This window comes from Lycium ferocissimum, chromosome 8 (genome assembly GCF_029784015.1).
Source record: "Lycium ferocissimum isolate CSIRO_LF1 chromosome 8, AGI_CSIRO_Lferr_CH_V1, whole genome shotgun sequence".
Classification (NCBI taxonomy): Eukaryota; Viridiplantae; Streptophyta; class Magnoliopsida; order Solanales; family Solanaceae; genus Lycium; species Lycium ferocissimum.
Window position 1 is genome coordinate 42,936,510 of NC_081349.1, and position 19,206 is coordinate 42,955,715.

At 34.7% G+C, this 19,206-nt stretch overlaps 2 protein-coding genes across 5 annotated transcripts; both read left to right on the top strand.

Annotated features, from left to right (window-relative positions):
• Positions 1-15: 15 nt before the first annotated feature.
• Positions 16-6,324, top strand: LOC132068529 (transcriptional corepressor LEUNIG_HOMOLOG-like). 2 transcript variants are annotated; one of them, XM_059462148.1, is made up of 11 exons: positions 16-99; positions 1,579-1,628; positions 1,841-1,948; positions 2,274-2,423; positions 2,591-2,681; positions 3,295-3,401; positions 3,510-3,656; positions 4,229-4,384; positions 4,815-4,949; positions 5,047-5,244; positions 5,910-6,324. In XM_059462148.1, exons 1-11 carry the CDS (start codon positions 36-38, stop codon positions 6,057-6,059), a joined length of 1,356 nt encoding a protein of 451 aa, XP_059318131.1. In that variant the 5' UTR covers positions 16-35; the 3' UTR covers positions 6,060-6,324. The 2 variants fall into 2 exon arrangements, with proteins under 2 accessions (XP_059318131.1, XP_059318132.1); XM_059462149.1 differs by having other exon boundaries at positions 4,827-4,949.
• A 3,953-nt stretch (positions 6,325-10,277) lies between these two features.
• LOC132068530 (zinc finger protein CONSTANS-LIKE 12-like) lies at positions 10,278-16,135 on the top strand. 3 transcript variants are annotated; one of them, XM_059462150.1, is made up of 6 exons: positions 10,284-12,776; positions 13,303-13,527; positions 13,933-14,270; positions 14,882-15,068; positions 15,515-15,607; positions 15,695-15,707. In XM_059462150.1, the coding sequence occupies exons 1-4, from the start codon at positions 12,195-12,197 to the stop codon at positions 15,006-15,008; spliced, it is 1,272 nt and encodes a 423-aa protein (XP_059318133.1). In that variant the 5' UTR covers positions 10,284-12,194; the 3' UTR covers positions 15,009-15,068; positions 15,515-15,607; positions 15,695-15,707. The 3 variants fall into 3 exon arrangements, with proteins under 3 accessions (XP_059318135.1, XP_059318134.1, XP_059318133.1); XM_059462152.1 differs by lacking the exons at positions 14,882-15,068; positions 15,695-15,707 and adding an exon at positions 15,709-16,135 and having other exon boundaries at positions 10,278-12,776; positions 15,515-15,622; XM_059462151.1 differs by lacking the exon at positions 14,882-15,068 and having other exon boundaries at positions 10,279-12,776; positions 15,695-16,134.
• The last annotated feature ends 3,071 nt before the right edge of the window (positions 16,136-19,206 follow it).

Consider the following 19,206-nt stretch of genomic DNA (forward strand, 5'->3'; position numbering starts at 1 on the left):
AGGATGACAGCATGAACTGGGAAGAACCTACTCGAATGGAACCAAATAATCATGTCCCTGCTAATGTTTTGCCTGCTTCACCAGAATTTTCTGATGCGGGTTTGTTTGTAATTTAGCTTTAAACATTTTGCATTTAGTTTATATATGTTTTTGTCTTTTGCCATGATAATGACTGATATTTGAATATTAAGATAATCTGTAATTATTTTTAGCATAAACAATTCATCAGAAGGATAAATGCGCATATACTGAAGAGGATTGGCTCACTTTTAATGTGTATACCTCTATCACTTCGTCATTTTCGAATTGAAAAGAGGAACTGCATTGTTGAAAGACGCACATGTAATCAGATTAAGAATGTTCAGTTTTTGCTAATATATGAAAACGTTAACTAGGTTTTGCTGATCTACTTGTTACCTATCAGTCCCTCGAGGACAAATTAAACACTCCTCTGTTTTATTAGGAAACTAATAACAGATGCTCTGCAGCTCTTGCTATCGGGCTTTTCAACCAACTACTCCCGGCTGCATCAAACTCTCCATCCAAATAAAGATTGTTTGATTATTATCTTCCTTTAATTATAGGATGGAGAAGTTGATATTTTGAGAAAACTGCTACTTAGATTCTATATTTAGGAAAGAAAGTCGTGGGAAAAGAGAGAGGTCACCTATTATCCTTGAAATGATGAAGAGGCATGAGTAATCTGTTACTTTTATGCTCCTGTAAAACAAGCTTTATCCATGAGTACCCCCTGAGTGTATTGTGTTGAATAACTTCTAATACAAACATTTCAAAAATTATTAAAGGAGTATTCGATGATAGTGATTGCTTTCTCCCAAATTATTAAATGCTTGTTGCTATTTTCTGAATCAAATTAGTCAACTAAGATTGTATATGACACACTTTCCCATTTGGGTAAAGATGCATGTTGCAAGTTGAAGTAAGAAAAGGATGAACATATGGCAGCGGTTAGGAATAAGATCCACCAAAGCAAGTATGCGGCAGAGACATTCAGTAAAGTTCTTAAAATGGAACTTTGATACAATGCACTTTCCCTTCGCTTCTTTTCATCTTTTGGTTTTTGAAGATGACTCTGTATGTGCAATTAATTCCATTGACTTGCTGACCAACATGTACTTACTATGGTTTCTTGGTTCTAGTTCCAGTTCCATTTTGAAGTTCGATTCCTTATCAATTGGCACTTATCACAGCAAAAGACACTAGGCAAACTAACATGGAAGGAAACATGAAATAAACAGACAATCTTTGAGACTCAGATTCAGCAAAATAATCAGTGTGATGAGTGCTCTTCATTATAATCACCACAAGAAGTTAGATTGTACAATGTGCCCCAGTAGCTCAGAATTGAGGCTTAGTTTTTGTTGATATATTATATAATGTTCCATCAGGGTAGTAGATCTATTGGCATTTTTATTCACTTTTAGATCTCCTTATCATTCTTTTTAGAATTTTAAATTTCTTTTGATCTTCTTTTTGAATTGTACCTGTAGATCTCCTTATCTTTCTTTTTTAAATTTTAAATTTCCTTTTGATCTCCTTTTCGAATTGTACCTGCAGGGAACAGCAGATCTCTCCAACAAGCATCTCATCAAGGATGGCCATCCGTTGTGAGTACCTTAAACTTTTGCATCGATAGAAATGTATAGTCCATTATGGTGTTCAGGTTCAGGTCAACTTTTAGTTTGTTCATTCCTTTCATATTCAACACAAGGAGTTGGCTGAATTCCCCCAGCCATTAGCCATCAAAGTTGTACATCCCAGTGTAATAGTGCCGACTAAAAAGGTACAGTTTCTGAGAACTACATCCTTTCATCAACAGGATGTTTTGCCAAATGTTGCAGTTCAAACATTGGATCCTGCCCCTGCAAGCTCTGGTGATTTTTTTTGTGTGCTCACTCAAGCTAACTTGAGTGGAAAAGATGCAGGCGTAAGTTGAATAGTCAAGTAACCATTTCGCTCATAGGGATTGTAATTGGTTGTCAGAATTTTCTGATCTTTGAAATCTCTTTGTAATACCTTGGAAATCAAGTTATCATTAGTAAAAATAAGAACCATAACTTAAAACTCAACTTTAAAAGGAGGAACCTATGTAGCAGAAAGAAAAAAGAGGCAATTTTTTTTAAAGTACTTGCATAGGCCAGCAATCAACAGATTGAGGGACAAAATAGAGGCTATCCTGCAATGCTGATGTGATCGAGATCTTTTTCCTGCCTTACTTTTCTTCTTGTTTTCTTGTTTTTGGCATTGGACAGATGCTTAGTGATACAAGAAGAACTCCGGAGAATCTACCAGCTGACCAGCAAATAATTGCTCCTATGGGAGGAGTTATGAGAAATTCTGGAAAGCAACCTGCAGTGCAGAGTGGCAGAAAGAGGAAAACTCTATCGAGTTCTCTGGCACCTGTAAGATCATTTTTCTGCATCTACTTCTTAAAGCCCTTTGTGTGCTGGTGTTTGCATTTCACTGTCTCTGACAGACATCGGCATCGTTTTTAGGAATTGAACAAATGAGTTATATATGGTCTTCATCAATGCTATTCTTGCTCATTTCATGTCTTCCTGAGCTGTAGGTTGGGAGAGAGAAAGCTACTGCCGTTGGTCTGGTTGATGCATTGACGGAACGTTTTGCTGCGCCTGCACACACTCAAGCTGAACGGGAAGGTAGGTGACAGCAAGCTTAATGTTTCCTAAGAAAATTAATATTAAAAAGGTGGCAATTTAGATCATTGACTGTTGACAGAAATAGTTAATCCTCCATAAGTGGTATCACGTTTTGTTTGGTTCTACACTCACCCAGCTAGGTTGTGCATCTAATGCTGTTATATTGAGGAAATAACTTTACCCCAAGAGAACCCAATCATGCAGGTTTTATTAGCATTATCCCTGCTTCATTCTTCCAGATGCCACTAGTGTTTTAGGAACTATACTGAAAGCTTCATTACACATATCTGGAGGTGTATGGTTGACCATTGATATATGATATTGTAAATTGTCACGAACCTCTTTGCTTTAAAGCAAGTAGTGATGTGGCAGCTTCTCATGGTGGTAAGTAGGTGTTATCATCTGTAAGCTTCTCTCGTGAAAAATTGCAAGATCTTACATCTGTTCAGTATAACTGTTTTTAAAATGAAAAAAAAAAAATGGGAAGGATGTGGTGTCACATCTAGGTTTTAAGATTAAGCACTGTAGCTTCTGACTTTGTCAGTCTCTTTCCCTGATGGATAAATTGCTAGTCATCGGCACAAAGGATAATTTACTTCATATTGCTTTGCAGTCATCTCTTTCAAAGAGATTAATAACCTTCAAACAAAGAGTAAGCTCCTATGTTGCCACTTCAACTCACAAGGAGATTTGTTGGCTACTGCTGGAGAAGATGGGAAGGTTGGCCTTATTTATCGTCAATAGCATTCTAGTTGGTCAAATTAGAGAGGGCGCCTCCTGTTATCTCAACTTCTCCTGTTAACAAATTGTACTGCAATCTATGTTTAGGTTCTGATTTGGGACTTGGGAAATGGCAATGTTAATTCTGGAGAAGGTCATGCTCACTTCGTTACAGATATCCGTTTTAGACCAAACTCAACGGTGTTTGCAACATCTTCCTTTGACAGAACTGTGATGATATGGGATGCAGCCAAGGTACTACGGTACTACCTCTATTTGCCATTGCAGATTCTTGGTCGAATGAGTCTTTCAGTTACTTTTCTTTTAAGTTGTAATGGCTCAGAAGTAGCAGTCAGCACAGAGTCAAATCACCAGGATATATATTCACTAGTTCTATGGTTTCGTTGTTCTTGGATTTTTCTTCTGATTTCTGTGTTAATTTTATCCTGATTCCTTTGCTTGTACTTAGACGAGAACATATATATTTTTTAGCTGCTCGGAGAATTGTCGATGTGACATTTATTGCCACATTCTTTATCTCTGTAGTGAGGATGCTCAAAAGATTTAATCGCAATCATATCAAATATCAGCATCATCATGTTTTGCTGTCTATAATACATTTCATTTGAGTCAATATTTGAGGAATTTGTTGTTACCAAAACGTCTTATGCAATCTTTAGATCTTCAGAATCTTTATTTTTTCTTTTGTTCTGGTTATCCGGATTTCTCATAATGATAATTGTCTAATCTCTTGAATTGCTTCCTTTTGATCCGTGTCTACTACAACCATGATACTGTACATATCTCACCATTTTGTCATAATCCAGCCAAGCAACCCTTTCCAAAACCTTGTCGAGCATGCTGGGCATGTGATGTCAATAGATTTTCATCCAACAAATGTGGGTCTTCTCAGTTCTTGTGATAGCAATGATGATATTAGACTGTGGGATGTCAATACGGGCGATTTCAAACTCATTTTAAAGGTTGGTGTCTCTATTTCCTTCCTTTTTTTAGATGTTTGTAAAGGGGTATCTCTATTTGACATACAAAGGCTCCATAATTTGATAGTTAGCTGTTTTTTCTGCTTCCATTTTAATTTGGAGATTAATTAGTTACCTGATTATGAATCATTGTTGAATCTGTTTTGCCATGACTTCCTGCATTTGTTTGTAGGAAATGTTTTTCTTATTATTCTTTCGTTTTTCATTCCAAGCAATTTCAAGGTTTTCAAGATCAGTAGTTGGTTGTCATGTGAATACACATGCAAAAAAATAGTTTAAGAAATAAACAGGTTTCGTGCTGTTATTTGAACCAACATCCATATCACATTCAGCAACGCGTTGTACAGTGTTCTAAACAGTGGTTTATTGAGAATTAGCTATCATTCATTCACGATTTTTTTTTATTGATTAGCTCTTGGTACAGATGCAGGGGGGTGGTAAACAAGTTAGATTTCAACCTCAACTTGGGGACACTTTGGCAGTTTCGACCAGAAATATTATAAATATCTTCAATGTCGAAACTAACAATATCCAAAAAAAGTTACAAGTAAGATGCTTATTCTTGATTATTGATCAAGCGTGTTTTAAATTTCTGATCTGTTACTATATCGTATCAATGTGGTTTCATTTACTTTGATTTATAGGGACACGTCAAAGACGTCCATTCAATCTGCTGGGATATGAGTGGAAATTTCATGGCATCCGTTTGCGAGGATAGTGCACGGATATGGTCTGTTAGTGAAGGTAAGTGTATACATGAACTGCGCTCCAGTGGCAATAAGTTCCAGTCGTGCACTTTCCACCCTCGGTACGGTCAAGTGTTGGTGATTGGTTCGGATAAGGTATGCTTGACTCAATGTGGACATTTTCTGCTGAAGCTTTGAGCTCGATAAGTTCTTTGTAGACTTGGCTCGATTAATGTTTATATATATTTGCAAACCAACAAATTTAACTTAGGATGCTCGTAGATAAGTTCTTTGTAGACTTGGCTCGGGTAATGTCTCTATATATTTGCAAAACAACAAATTTAACTTAGGATGCTAATATATTGAACCATCCTGAAAAAGAAAGAAAAGAAACAGAACTTCTTTGTCTGCCAAAGCTAAGAAATGGAAAAGGAATAATAGGAGGGTAAGAATACGCGATATCTGCAACTTTGGGTTCTGGTGTCACAATGATATGTCTGAGGGTGCACATTTGATATGAGGTTTGCTTCCGATAGTACCATTGTTATTCTTGCTATTTTTTTTTTTTTTTTTTTAATCTCAATAAAGAAAATGTTGATTTCATCTAAACATTTTTGCTTTCCTACTGGTGTCTGATCATTCCGCGGGGCTTAATGACTACTTCTCTGTTGATGGGAATTCAGGATTATTAGATCTCTAAACTACTGAGTAGTTTCCATGTCAAATGAAATTGTTCATGTTTGAAGCTTATTCACATTTATGGTTCTTGATTTTTCTGTCCTTTTCCCTCTTCATGTAGTAATTATTGCATATTGTTGCAGTTTCTGGAGTTGTGGAATCCAATCTCCCAGAGCAACATAACTTTGCCATGCAGCGAACATGATGGTATAATTTCTTCATTAGCAGATTCACCTCCGAATGGAACCATAGCTTCAGTGAGTCATGACCAGTGGATCAAGATATGGCAATGACGCTTCTTTGTTGATCAAGATAAAACAATCATTTTTTCTTCTTCTTTCTCTTGTTCAAATTACATCAATATCTGAATGAAACTACAACCGCATACAACTTTTCGCTAACAACTAACGAAGTTGCATTAGAGACCAAGGAAATATTCTTGGCGAATCACATGTAATGAGTTATCGAAAGGCTGTATCAGTCACAAACTTTGACCATTGTTTCAAACTCATCTGTTCTATTTTATCATTTTGTAGTTAATATTTACAATGTTAATTAGACTTGTGTGTTAAATAACATTTAATACATATAAAAGGTTATACTTGAATAATTAAATGAATTTAAATTCTTAAATTGGGAAGTCAGTAAAAAATAAGACCCAGTGTGATCCCAAAAGTTGTGTTTGCGGAGGATGGGATGTATGTAGATCTTACCCTACTAGAGGGGTTGTTTCGGATAGATCTGCAACTCTGGAAAAATATTTTCAGAAACAGGTTTGAAAAATACAAGGGTAAAAACATCCTTGTCAAAAAAATACAAGGGTAAAAGCTATGGTGAAAATATTATAGAAAAGGAAATTACTAACAACAAAAATAGTAATAACAAACCAAGTATAAGAACCACAGTATTAGTACAATTGTAGAATAAGAGAATAAGTAGAAGACGGAGTAGACAAGGTGCTCTAGGTTAGAACCATGCTCTCCCATAGAAAAGACATGAATCGCTCGACTACGTATTAACCTTCAATCCTAATCCTCAATCTCCATGCTTTCTTATTTAGGGCCATGTTCTCGGTGAGCTGAAGATGTGACATGTTATGTCTAATCACCTCTCTCTAATTCTTTCTTGGTCTACCTCTAACACTCCTTAGACCTATCATTGCCAACCTCTCGCAGCTTCTTTACATGTCCGAATTATCTCAGCCTCGTGTCCTGCATGTTGTTCACCGCTGAGGCCACTCCGGCCTTGCCCCACATATCTTTGTCCCTAATCTTATCTCTCCTAGTGTGCTAACACATCCGTCTAAGAATCCTCATCCCGCTACATTCATCTTATGAATGTGTAAATTCTTGACTTGCCAACACTCTGCCCCAACATAGTTGGTCTACAACCACTTAAACTTATCTTTACGTCTCGCTGGCACATTCTTATCACATAGAACACTGGCTGAGAGCCTTCATTTCATGCACCCCACTCCAATGTGATATGTGACATCATCGTTAGTCTTCTTATTTCATTGGAATTATTGATCCCAGATACTTGGAGCTTCCTCTCGATCACTTGTGTATCGATCCTCGTTTCCACATCTGCCTCATGTGATGCGTTACTGAACTTGCAAACATACTAGTTTCTGGTTACGTGCGTTGCACGTGTATCCCATTATCTTCACAAACGTTTGAGATGGTAGAAATAATATTGGAATATATGTGAGTTATTTTAAATTTGAAAAAAAAATGCAAGTTCGAACTGCTAAATGGTGAGTTTATTCAACTTATGTTTCTTATCATTACAAAGCACATTCGTACTAAAAATGATTTTTAAAGATTATATCTTTATTTTCAAGGGGTGAAAGTTGAATTTTGGGAAGAATATTTTTTTTTTTTTTTTTTTTTTGTAAGTATTTACTTTCTATTCAGACAGTCAATTGAATTGGTATCACAAATTTTCTCAATAGATTAAAATTTATTTTCGTTTACCATAATGTGTTGTTTTGTTTATATTGTTAATATTATGTTGATGAATAAAAATGCAATGCAAAATGAATTTGAATGACTTCAATTATCAAATATTCAGCTCCTATAACATCAAATATTCAGCTTGCCTACTTTTTTGTTGTTTGATATTTCAACAACATGAGATTTAAATGTGAATATGAGCAACCGTCGCCTATATATTAAGAAGATGTTGAATGAAAGTAGTATTTTATAAAAATTGTACATAAATTAGATCAACATGTCTTCCTTAGAACAATAATAGATCATTGTCAATTTCGTGATGCATACCTGCAAAGAAATAGTAGTTATTAGTTAAATGATAGTTAATTGCTTTGTACAACTTCTTTTGTGGCGTGTTTATTTACCTTTAGGAATTAGGAGTAACTGGTACGTGTAGTTGCCACAAATGTTAGCCTTTAGTTGCACTCCAAAAGTCGCCACAACTAACATTCAACAATGAAATTACTTGCAGCAAGGCAACGGTCGCCACTAAAACATTTGTAGCGACTTTTAGGGATTTTTGTAGCGATCTTTGGTTGCCACAGTAGGCCAGATTTCTTATAGTGTGATAATTGTAATCTTACGCCAAAATCAAACTATGTTGTAATGCCTGAGAGTATAAACTCACCTAACTATGTTTAAGTTTTCTAAGCAACATATATCATTTTTTAACCCCCCCCCCCCCCCCCCCCAAAAAAAAAAAAAAAAAAAAAAAAAAAAAAAAGAAACTAATAAAATGTAAACGTTTTTCACATTAGTAGTAACTAGTTATAATGAGTTATCACTGCAATATATCAGGCTGCGATATCATACTTAATTAATAAAAGATTTCTCATTTTCGTAAAATAATTTAATGTGATAACATAAAGATTGTGTACACTATCTGTAAACCAAAACATAAAGTCATAATACATAAACAAACCCTCAAATCTACTTTGTTCTCAAAAGATGCCCACTAACTTTTCGCAATGCACAAGACAAGTAAAAGACTCAACTTGTCTCAACTTTGAACACTTCAACTTACAAAATGATCGTCTAGTTTGTATAAAGATTGTTTACATTATCCATAAACCAAAACATAAACCAAGTAAAAGATAGTGCTCGACTCGACCTTTCACATCGTTCCCTCATTAAAGATTTCTTTGAGACCCCATATAGCAGTAGCAGTGGTAACATATACAGTATCGCCAATATTGCCAGCCGAAGATTATCATTTGCAAAAATTGGAGGACCCTATAACATCGTTTGTCCACAAAGGTCAATTTGGAAAAAGGCACTGCATTTACTTGATCGATCTTCTACATTGATCCAAACTCTGAATACCATTTCTCATGTCGTTCAATGTCGCCTGCAGAAACTGTGGATCCCAGCTGAAGTAGGATTTTGGTGAGAAAAATATTTGCTAGTCTGGCTATAAATTATCTAATTAAGAGTAAATTGAGAAGTCTAAAGTTAAATTATTTCTAAATAAAAAAATATGACATTCTTTTCTTGGATAGACTAGAAAAGAAAAGAGTAAACACATAAATTTGGAAAGGCAGGGGTGAGAAACACATAAATTTGGAAAGGCAGGGGTGAGGACTCCATTGCGGCATTAAGTAAGGAGTTGGAGGAAATCAAGGCGCATCCACTTCGTCATCTCAGTCTCTTTTTGTGCAAAGAGGTAGAAAAGATTCCGCCCTTCTAGTTCTTTAGTTAAAGCAAGGAGAGCAGACAGCTGGAGAGTAGAATTTGATAATGGATTAAGATTTTATCTTATATAAATCACTCATTAAATGAACAAATAAATTTCCTCGGTAAGCCAAAACAAATAAATCTCTTATGGATAAATCATTAGAATCTTATGCCTTCAACTCCTAATTGCCTTTGTTTGATATCTTGATATTTTGCTGTCTTATTTCTCTTGCAATCCTGTAGTGACTACGTTTCTTTTGAGCCGAGGGTCTATCGGAAACAGTCTCTCTACCCCATAAAGGTAGAGGTAAGGTCTGCGTACATCTTACCCTCTTCAGACCCCACTTGTGGGATTACACTGGGTATGTTGTTGTTGTTAACTCCTAATTGCCTTCAAACACACAATTGAAGCGTACAATTTTTTTTCTTGATAACCGTGGTGTTTGGGCCAGCTTGCGTGCACCTGACTAATTTCACGTGATACCCGTCACTTCCATCAACAACAGGTACCAGGTAACTTTGTCCACCAAGGCTAAGACAAAACGAAGAAATCACCTAGTGTGTTTGTCTTTGGTGAAATTTGAACCGGAGACCTTATAGTTCTTAACTCACTTCATTGATCACTAGGCCATACCCTTGGATGCACATTTTTAGCAATTAAGCAACGGAGATAACCAATAAATATGAGTTTTTGATTTCATGACAAAGGAAATAGTTGCCCAAGAGAGACTAGGTGTAACATTCATCATTTTCAAAAAGTTACAGTTTCTGGTTCATTTTTATTTTATAACTCAATCATATAAATTTATAATGTTTATGTAATTCTTTTATATTTATACTCATTAATATAGGATACACGCGTAAAGTGCGTACAGACTAATTTAACAAAATGAGTGAATAAGTAAACTGATGGAACGATTAATTTTGAGCTTTATATTGAACTCGTATAAGCAGAGCTATTCTAATGCATGAGTTGTTTGTGAGCTTCCTGAGCAATGAATTCAGTATGTATAGTAGCCAATATTAAGCAATTAAAAAAATGAAAGATACAAAAACTAAGAAAAAAGTAATCCTTTTGAGAACTTATTTTAACGTTCATTTTTTCACGTTGTGGTTTAAACTCGATTTTTAATTTTTGTTATAATATTTGAACTTCCTTTAGATTTTTACTTGACTAAGTGATCAAAGTTTGTGTAAGAGAAAAATATTTCCTCCATCTCATTTTAAGTGTCTTTTAGAATTTTAGCATGTCCATCAAGAAAAGAATAAGTACAACATAAGCATGTAGTTTACTAATTTATTCTTATTTACTTCTTGACTATTATAAGATGGAGTTAAAAGCCTATATGATCATTCAATTTTGGGTAATTGGCCATCATAATCACTCAACTTTGTTTTGTATTCCAAAATCACTCAACTTTGAGTAAGTGACATCTATAATCACTCAACTTTGTTTTGTCTTCCAAAAGTCACTCAACTTTGAGTAATTACCCAGAGTTGAGTGACTTTTCGAAGACAAAACAAAGTTGAGTGACTTTTGAATGACAAAATAAAGTTGAGTGATCATATAAGCTTTTAACTCTATTAGATGCTGCTCTTCCCATCCCATTTTAACTGTCTCTTTAGCTTAAAAGAATTGTTTCAAATCATTATCACTCTAGGAATTAGGACTAATGTTAGACAATTATTTTCAATTATACCCTTAGTATTAAAGTAGTTCTTTTTAATAATGCTCAATATTAAAAAAAATAAAAAATCTAATATATAGGGATACTAAATAGTGAATTGTACTTTTTATTTATTATTTTTCTTAATAAGCTTGAAAAGGGCTAAAACGACAGTTAAAATGGGGCGACACGCGTAATATGTAAAGTGAGTTACTAATCACTTTTGATCTTCTTTAATAGCAGGGGTAAGATCGAAAAAAGTAATTAATATCTGTCTCAATTTCTAAAATCTACAATTATTTTGGGATATTTGTTATGGGGTAAAACGACACTTCAAATGGGACGGCGAGAATAACATTCTCAACCTATATCTTATTTGTTCTAAAACAACGTCTTCCTATTCCATCTTTTCTTAAATCTCCTTTAAGGAAAGAAATAGAAAATCGAGATTATATTTTTATTTTATTATTTAGCTCTTAAACATGAATAGAATTTGTAGAGAGCGAGTCCAAAGGGCTGCAATCAAAATCTGTTAAGCAAAGAAGCATATCAACTTTCACATCTCAGATCTCTCCACGTGGCACACTTCCATAAATACCAATATATCTTGGACACTCAAAACTTCTCTAAATGTGGCACAAGTCTAATTATTAATCAAAGAAAAAACAAAACATTTACATACTTGTATATTCTTTTTGACCTTTCCTCTTTTCCCATCACTAGTTCTAATAGAAAAGCTCTTTCATAGTTAGTTCCTCATAACATATATTGTGTCAAATCTTGTATTTTTGTGACTGGTGAAATGCTTGATTGGATCAAATTCCAATACCAACTAAGAGAATTTGATCAACCTATTTTCTTTCGTTAAGGTGGAGAACAAATCAAGAATTCTCGTTCTTCATCGTCAATCGAAAAGAATTAAATAAATTTCAAGAATAAACAAATAAAATAAGACAAAGCATATTATTACTAGCTAGTAAGCGAGTTGTGAAGGAAAATAAATCATTCACTCTATAGTCTGATAAATATTTTGCAGAACTGATTAATCGAACGAGAATAAAGATAAGAGTCCCGCTCTACTACTTAAGGTTCAATGGATCCCTTATGTGAATTATGTGGAGTGGTGAGGGCAGTGGTGTATTGTAAATCAGATTCAGCAAGGCTTTGCTTGCAATGTGATGGATATGTTCACTCAGCAAATTCGTTATCGCGAAGGCATTTACGTTCTCTTATTTGTGACAAATGCACTTCACAGCCAGCAGTTGTGAGATGCATGGATGAGGCAATGTGCTTGTGTGAAGGCTGCGATTGGAACGAAAATGGATGCATCGTGGCAGGGCATCGACTCCAGAAGTTGAATCCTTACAGTGGATGCCCGTCTCCCGATGAGTTTACAAGGATGTTATCACTAGTTCTTGAAATGCCTATTAGTAATGACATGACTAATTTTGGCAGCTTTGGTACTACTCCTTGTAGCTCAGTGAGTATCAATGAGAATAATAGCAGTTTGGAGAGTAATAAAGGGAATGAAGGTTCATTGGTTGCTAGTAAGCTCAATGAATTAGCTTCTAATTTTAAGCTTGAACCATGGGCCAATATTCCTTCTGATCCCAATTACATCACTTCCTACAACAGAGATCCGGCACCCTTCTCCGAGGGATCTGCCCTTTCTAAGGTTATATACTGTTCTTGATTTTCTCATATTTCATTTTTTTTTTTTTTTTACTTGTTTGAATTTTTTTGATATAACTGGAAATGCTATTGGACTAGATCAGGTATGTCATGTGTGTGAGCTGTTCTAGGAAATGACTCCAGAGTCGAATTCACAATTTAGAGCCAGCGAGTTAAGAATGAGCGTGATCTTACTACAGTCAAACTTCTATAACACCGTAATTTGTCTGGATATTTTTTGGTTGCTAAAGAGAGATGTTATAGAGAACATATCATATAATATAATATGAAAGCCGGTTCCAAAAGAAAAAATGGTTGTTAGTGAAATGTTGTTATAGAGGATGACTGTTATAGAGAGGTCTAACTATTATACATAGTTCGAGCTAAAAGCAATGAGTTCATTTGAACCACAACCCGCCCTAGATGGCTAGATCCTCCTCTGCTTCATATATACAAACATCAGATAACTCTTGGTGTTGAATATGTTGTATGCACTAATGGTACTTTAGTTTGTTTTTCTTCAAATGCAGCAAGATTGTGCAATTAAGGATCTCGGATTACAGGAAGGTGATGATCTCTCAAAAGGTGTTGATTTTGACGACGTGACATTGAATTTCGACTGTGGTTATGAGATTTTGGGAAATTCACAACAGAGTCATCCAAGATACTCTAATGAAGACAAGGAATTAGATTGCCTAGTGATGGAGAAAAATTCATCCGTCACGGGATCTAATCATGTGGAAACTTCTCACGAGGTTCGTAACACTGCTATCTTGATGTACTCTCTTTTAAAGAAAGTACAGTCAAACCTCTATATTACAGTCCTACTCTATAACAACATTTCACTATAACAACCATGTTTTTTATGTAACCGATCTTTCATGTTATGTTATAATGTATGTTCTCCATAACAGCATTCCGCTATAGTAGTCAAAAAATATCAGGAAAAACGATGTTATTGAGGAGAGGTTTGACAGTATACCAAATGTGTTACAAACCAGATTCTATTGTTGACACAATTAAGCAACTTTTTGTTCCAAGTATGACTCAGTTTTGGTGACTTATTTTATTTTTCAAAATAACTGTTACTACTTACTATAGATGTGCCTTCCTTTTTTTTTTGGTGTAGCTCATGTTATTCCATTTGTACTTTTTGTTAGGCAACATCTTCAATGCAGCAAGAGTATTTGGGATTTCAGTCCTCACAAATGGCTGCAGCTGCGAGTTCAACGAATCTGTTGCAGACAATAAGTGCCACTGCTAATTGCATGCTTATGAATCCCACTTGCAACGGAAGCATTGGCTTACCGTTTCTACCTGCACCGATTCATCCAAGCATGTCATTATCACTCTCCAACATCACCGGAGAAAGTAGTGCAACAACTGACTATCAAGATTGTGGGTTGTCACCGGGGTTATGGGATATCAATATTGAAAATTGTCCACAGAAAAGGCATGAAGCCAAGATGAGATATAACGAGAAAAAGAAAACTAGAACGTAAGTTGATCCATACTCCTCCTAGATTTGATCAGTCATAGCTTGTTTATCGCTGTTGTTATCTTCATTTCATTGTCTCACTAAAATTGCACCTTTGTTTCCAAAAGTACAGTCAAACCTCTCTACAACAGCATCTTTTGTTCCGATATATTTTGGCTGCTATAGCAAAATGCTATTATAGAGAATATATAATACGTATAACATAACATGAAAGATCTGTTTCATAGAACCATGGCTGTTATAATGAAATGTTGTTATAGAAGATGGTTGTTATAGAGAGGTCTGACTGTATCTATATTCAAATAGGTGGAGCTTTGATGATCCCGTCAATATAAGTCTTTCCCGTAATTTGGACAGCATACTTGCATCTAGAGTCTTCTTAATATTCTTTACTTTTCTTCACTTTTCACCTCGAGTATACTTCTCATAGGTTCTCTTTATTCCCTAGGTACAATTTTCCAACAATTTCAATACTAAATTGCTACACCATTTATCTAATCTAACATTTTCGGTACATAGATTAGATAAGTGATTAATTAGCATAGATTAGATAAGTGATTAATTAGCAACTCTTTCCCATTATTGATAATATTATGCTTCCTGACATGAAGGTTTGGTAAGCAAATAAGATATGCTTCGCGTAAGGCTAGGGCAGATACCAGAAGACGAGTTAAAGGTAGATTTGTTAAGGCTGGGGAAGCTTATGATTATGATCCATCAGATTCAAGAGATTTCTGAGAATAAGACGGCTGATTTTGGTCTCCCTTCTACTTTGTCAACACTTCCCAAAGTATTAAGGTATCTTACAACAACAATAGTCAAAATGATCAAATAATTTGTGATGTTGTTTCTACATCTCTATTTGGCTTATCTAAATAAGTATATTCGCCATAATGGAAAACGTGGACGTCTAAATCAAAAAATTCTCAAGACTTGATACACTTTTTTGCCATTATAATCTTGATGATCGAGTATTGGTATATTTCTCCGAACAATTTTCTTTGCTTGACTCTTTTTATCACCCCCAAGGGACCTTATAGGGCAGTTTCAAAACACAAACTCTTTTGTTCCCTATAATCATGTCTTAACTTATGCTATGGCATGATACTAATTTGAACTGCAAAGTAGTATTAATAGTTACTGTAAACCACACTGACGGGGACTAATGCAGAATGATGATCTATGAAATACTTAGGGTTCTTTTTGTAGAATGACGATAACTTAATTACTATTTGTGTATGCAGGCCTTTAATGAACACTCTGCACAACAAAGAGAGTTGTCATGATTTCCAATGGCCTTAACCGGTAGTTTCAACTAGACTCTTGCTTTCTCATAGGTAATTATAGCTGATGTTAATCTCATTATAATTCACGTTCGTGTTGTTGTATTTTGTTATTCTGATTTCGCTCTCTACACTTTGAAGGATCCAACAGTCAGAGGATAGAATTGCAAAAAGACTTTGCCTTTCCTTTGCATTAGAACTCAAAAACCTCATACAAGTCACCCTATAATCTGGTGGTGCGTACAAATTATATCCGTTGCAGAGGTGCCTCCAACGTCTTCCATATCCATGCCATCTAATAAGCTTCAAAATTATTAGCACTTCGATTTTTTGCTTTCACTTAATTGATGCTTTCTATTGAACTCGATTTTTATAGCTAGATTATGGTCTAGAGCTATATTCATCTCATTTGAATTGCTTTAGCAATTATTTAAATAAGGTATAAAGAACTACGCAGAGGTTTGTGACAAAAATCGTCACCTGAAGTTTTCTTACTCTTATTATGTGAATGGATCATACATACAGTTTGATACTTGTGGCACTTAGTGTGCTTTCTTGGCTTCCCATATGCTTGGATGCTTGAAAAATGTGATTCTATTTTTTTCTTAAAATGCATCCCTTTTCATTGTGACTTATAATGATACTAACAATCTGTATGCATCAGAAGTTTTACTAACAGGCAGATACTAAATTGAACTAAGGAAAGAGGAAATAGTAAAAGCAATTCTACTAATTGAGTCCAATTCTATGATAAAGAGTATAAGTAGCTCAGCCAATTAACAATAGGATTAATCTACCCATAATAAATTTCATAGTAGAAGCTTATGCCTATGCAGTTTAATCCCATATATAGTTCACTAAATAAAAATCTTGATTAAAAAGATTACCTTGTTCTTATAAACTATTCAAAATGCAAGATCAACCTTCATTAAATGTTTTTACTTCCCTCCAAAGTTGGAGTACTGTAATGAACACTTACAGGTATTTGGAGTTTTGGACAATGAAGGAGGACGAATATCCTGCTTGGCCTTTTCAAAAAAATTATGCTAGATTATGCATTTGAGCTAACTGATAACTGACTTATGTCTAGTTGGCAGAAATGCATAAAATAATTTTCATAATCAACTGGATAAGTTAGTTTTTACTTGTGCATTGCATGATATGTTTACAAGGAAAAAAAAAATGGAACGTAGAGCAAATACTTTAGCAACTTTTCGTTATTAGTAAAGTTGGTGTCTAGCTCAACTGGCGTGCACCTCGACTAAATCACAGGATTTTTGCATATGTAGCAACGTATGAAAGATCAAACACTGAGAAGGGCTCGAAGTATCCAGGAAGCTATGAGCCATCTTTTCCTGAAGGTTAGGTTTAGGGATTGGCATTCCGTTAAAGTACCAATAATATGAGTATGCAACATAAGAATTGGGGTTATAGGGGTTTATTTTCGAGTCACTGCGGAGGAGCTTGATCAAGGAGTCAAATTGGATGGTGTATGTGGCTGTTGCCTCTAATAAATAAAAGTGCTGCGTCCGCCACAAGTATCTAATGAAAGGGAAAATTACTTCTAATATATTTTGACCATGTCCAATTTCAAACTTCAAATTCTATATTTCAAGGTTGAATGGGTGAAGTGCACAAATACTCGATTTTGGGGTAGTTGTTTAAGCTGTACTCGAAGTTGAACACTTTTTTTTTGGGGCAAATATACCACTTTCAAACCACTCAGATATACGGGACTGAAGTTGCAAAATTTCATTTATGGAGTTTGGAAAACTTCGGATATTTTTTGCCTTAAGTATGGTCTTGTCAAGCCAACTTCGGACAATTTTGACTGAAGTTGTGGCCTTGACAAGGCCAAACTTAGGTACTGTTTTATTGAAGTGGTGGCCTAGGCAAGACCTAACTTCAGTCATTTTTTTACTGAAATTTTGACCTTGGCAAGGACAACCTTCATACAAATCTGCACTTCAGATATTTCGGCATGAGCTAGGGCATATATTTGGCTGCACTTCAAGCATTTTTGCATGAAGTTCAAGTGAACAAATTTTTGCTTAGAACCAAATTGTTCTTAGAATTTCAACAATTTTTTTCTTGAAATTCAACACCAAATCTACTTCAAATGAGCTCAATTTGAAACATAAGGTTCATATATCATAAAGAACAAACCAAATCATCAATCGGGCAAAACAACAACAAATCCAACAAATTCATTTTGCAACAAGGTGATATGTCATTGATTTCAAACTTTTCCAACAACAAATATCATACTTCAATGCTATAAGTTCGAGCAATATTACTCCCTCTGTCCTAATTTATAATGGATGTTTGACTGGACACGAAATTTAAGAAAGAAAGGAAGACTTTTGAACCTTGTGGTTTAAAATAAGCCAAATGACAACTTTAGAGTTAAATTATTGCTAAATATAGAAAGAGGATCGACTAAAAAGTGAAAGAGTCACATATAAATTGATCAAGGATATTTATAACAGGTACCTCCTAAAATTCACAGACATCCTATCCTTCCCGGGACCTCCGGCGGTTAATTACACTGGGTATGTTCTTATTGTTGTAAGGAGTATTGTACAATAACGAGGACGAGGATGAGAAGAAGCAATTTTGTCTGAAATTACTTATAATTCGGAAACCAACTAAACTTTTCGAAAAAGTGGGTACTGATTAAATGGGAGCGACCAAATAGAGTAACCCGTGAAACTTTTACAGTTTGAAATTGAAATAATGGGTCAATGATAAACAAACAACTAATTTATAATAATCTCTAAATATTTCTTCAATTTTTTAAACCAAAACATATGGTCCAATAATGGCTTAGCTATATGATCATTTATATTCATTTTGTTTTCAGAAACATTTCATTCCTAAAACTGGTAAATAATAAGGATTTTTAAAAGTTGGAGATTCTCTAAAATTCACATTTATCCCCAGCCAAACTTTTTATATATAAGTCCAACAATAACAACTAAACTTTAATATATATCAACTAGCTAGTTTGTACTGCCAATATATATCCTTTTCTATCCCACTATTTTCAGTTTACAGCTAATCCGCATTGAATATCCTTGAGATTGTAGAATTTTCAGACAAGCTCCCTTTATCTATATTTACCACATTTGGTTCACCATAGTGTTACACCTAAATACCTAATTAATACTAGTGCATTTTGGTCTGCCCAGGATATGAACTAACCCTCCCAAGCAGGGAATAGCTAGGCTCAAGTACTCTGCAAGCAAGACAAATAATTTTTTTGACGAAATATAGATTATTGAATCCATTTGATATAAGAAAATTATTTATGTTGTGACAAAAGGAGGTTCATAAATTGCTTTAGGTCCTAAATTCAAATTCGAAATGGTGAAATTCCAGTAATTTTAAATTCCCTGGTTTGAATTTATGACTTCTGTGAAGCTTGAGTAACATTATCTCATTTATCTTCTTTATGTGCTAATTGCACCATCCATATTAGACTAATTGGTCATATAATCAGATCAAATTATTGAGGATCAGATAATTGGAGTATATATCAATGGTATATCTTATATCTGGGCGCCTTGCATTGGACAAGCACATTTTTCACTGTGGACTCTGTAATGAACAAGCAAGTAAAAAACTTGGCTTATTAATTGTTAATACATCAG

Excerpts from the sequence above, each read along its gene's own strand:
- LOC132068529 (XM_059462148.1), top strand. The coding sequence starts at position 36 with ATGGAACCAAATAATCATGTCCCTGCTAATGTTTTGCCTGCTTCACCA. Across the intron at positions 1,629-1,840 it reads ATCAAGGATGGCCATCCGTT|GATGTTTTGCCAAATGTTGC; the intron begins GTGAGTACCTTA and ends TTTCATCAACAG. Across the intron at positions 4,385-4,814 it reads ATTTCAAACTCATTTTAAAG|CTCTTGGTACAGATGCAGGG; the intron begins GTTGGTGTCTCT and ends TTTATTGATTAG.
- LOC132068530 (XM_059462150.1), top strand. The coding sequence starts at position 12,195 with ATGGATCCCTTATGTGAATTATGTGGAGTGGTGAGGGCAGTGGTGTAT. Across the intron at positions 13,528-13,932 it reads ATGTGGAAACTTCTCACGAG|GCAACATCTTCAATGCAGCA; the intron begins GTTCGTAACACT and ends ACTTTTTGTTAG. Across the intron at positions 14,271-14,881 it reads GAGAAAAAGAAAACTAGAAC|GTTTGGTAAGCAAATAAGAT; the intron begins GTAAGTTGATCC and ends CCTGACATGAAG.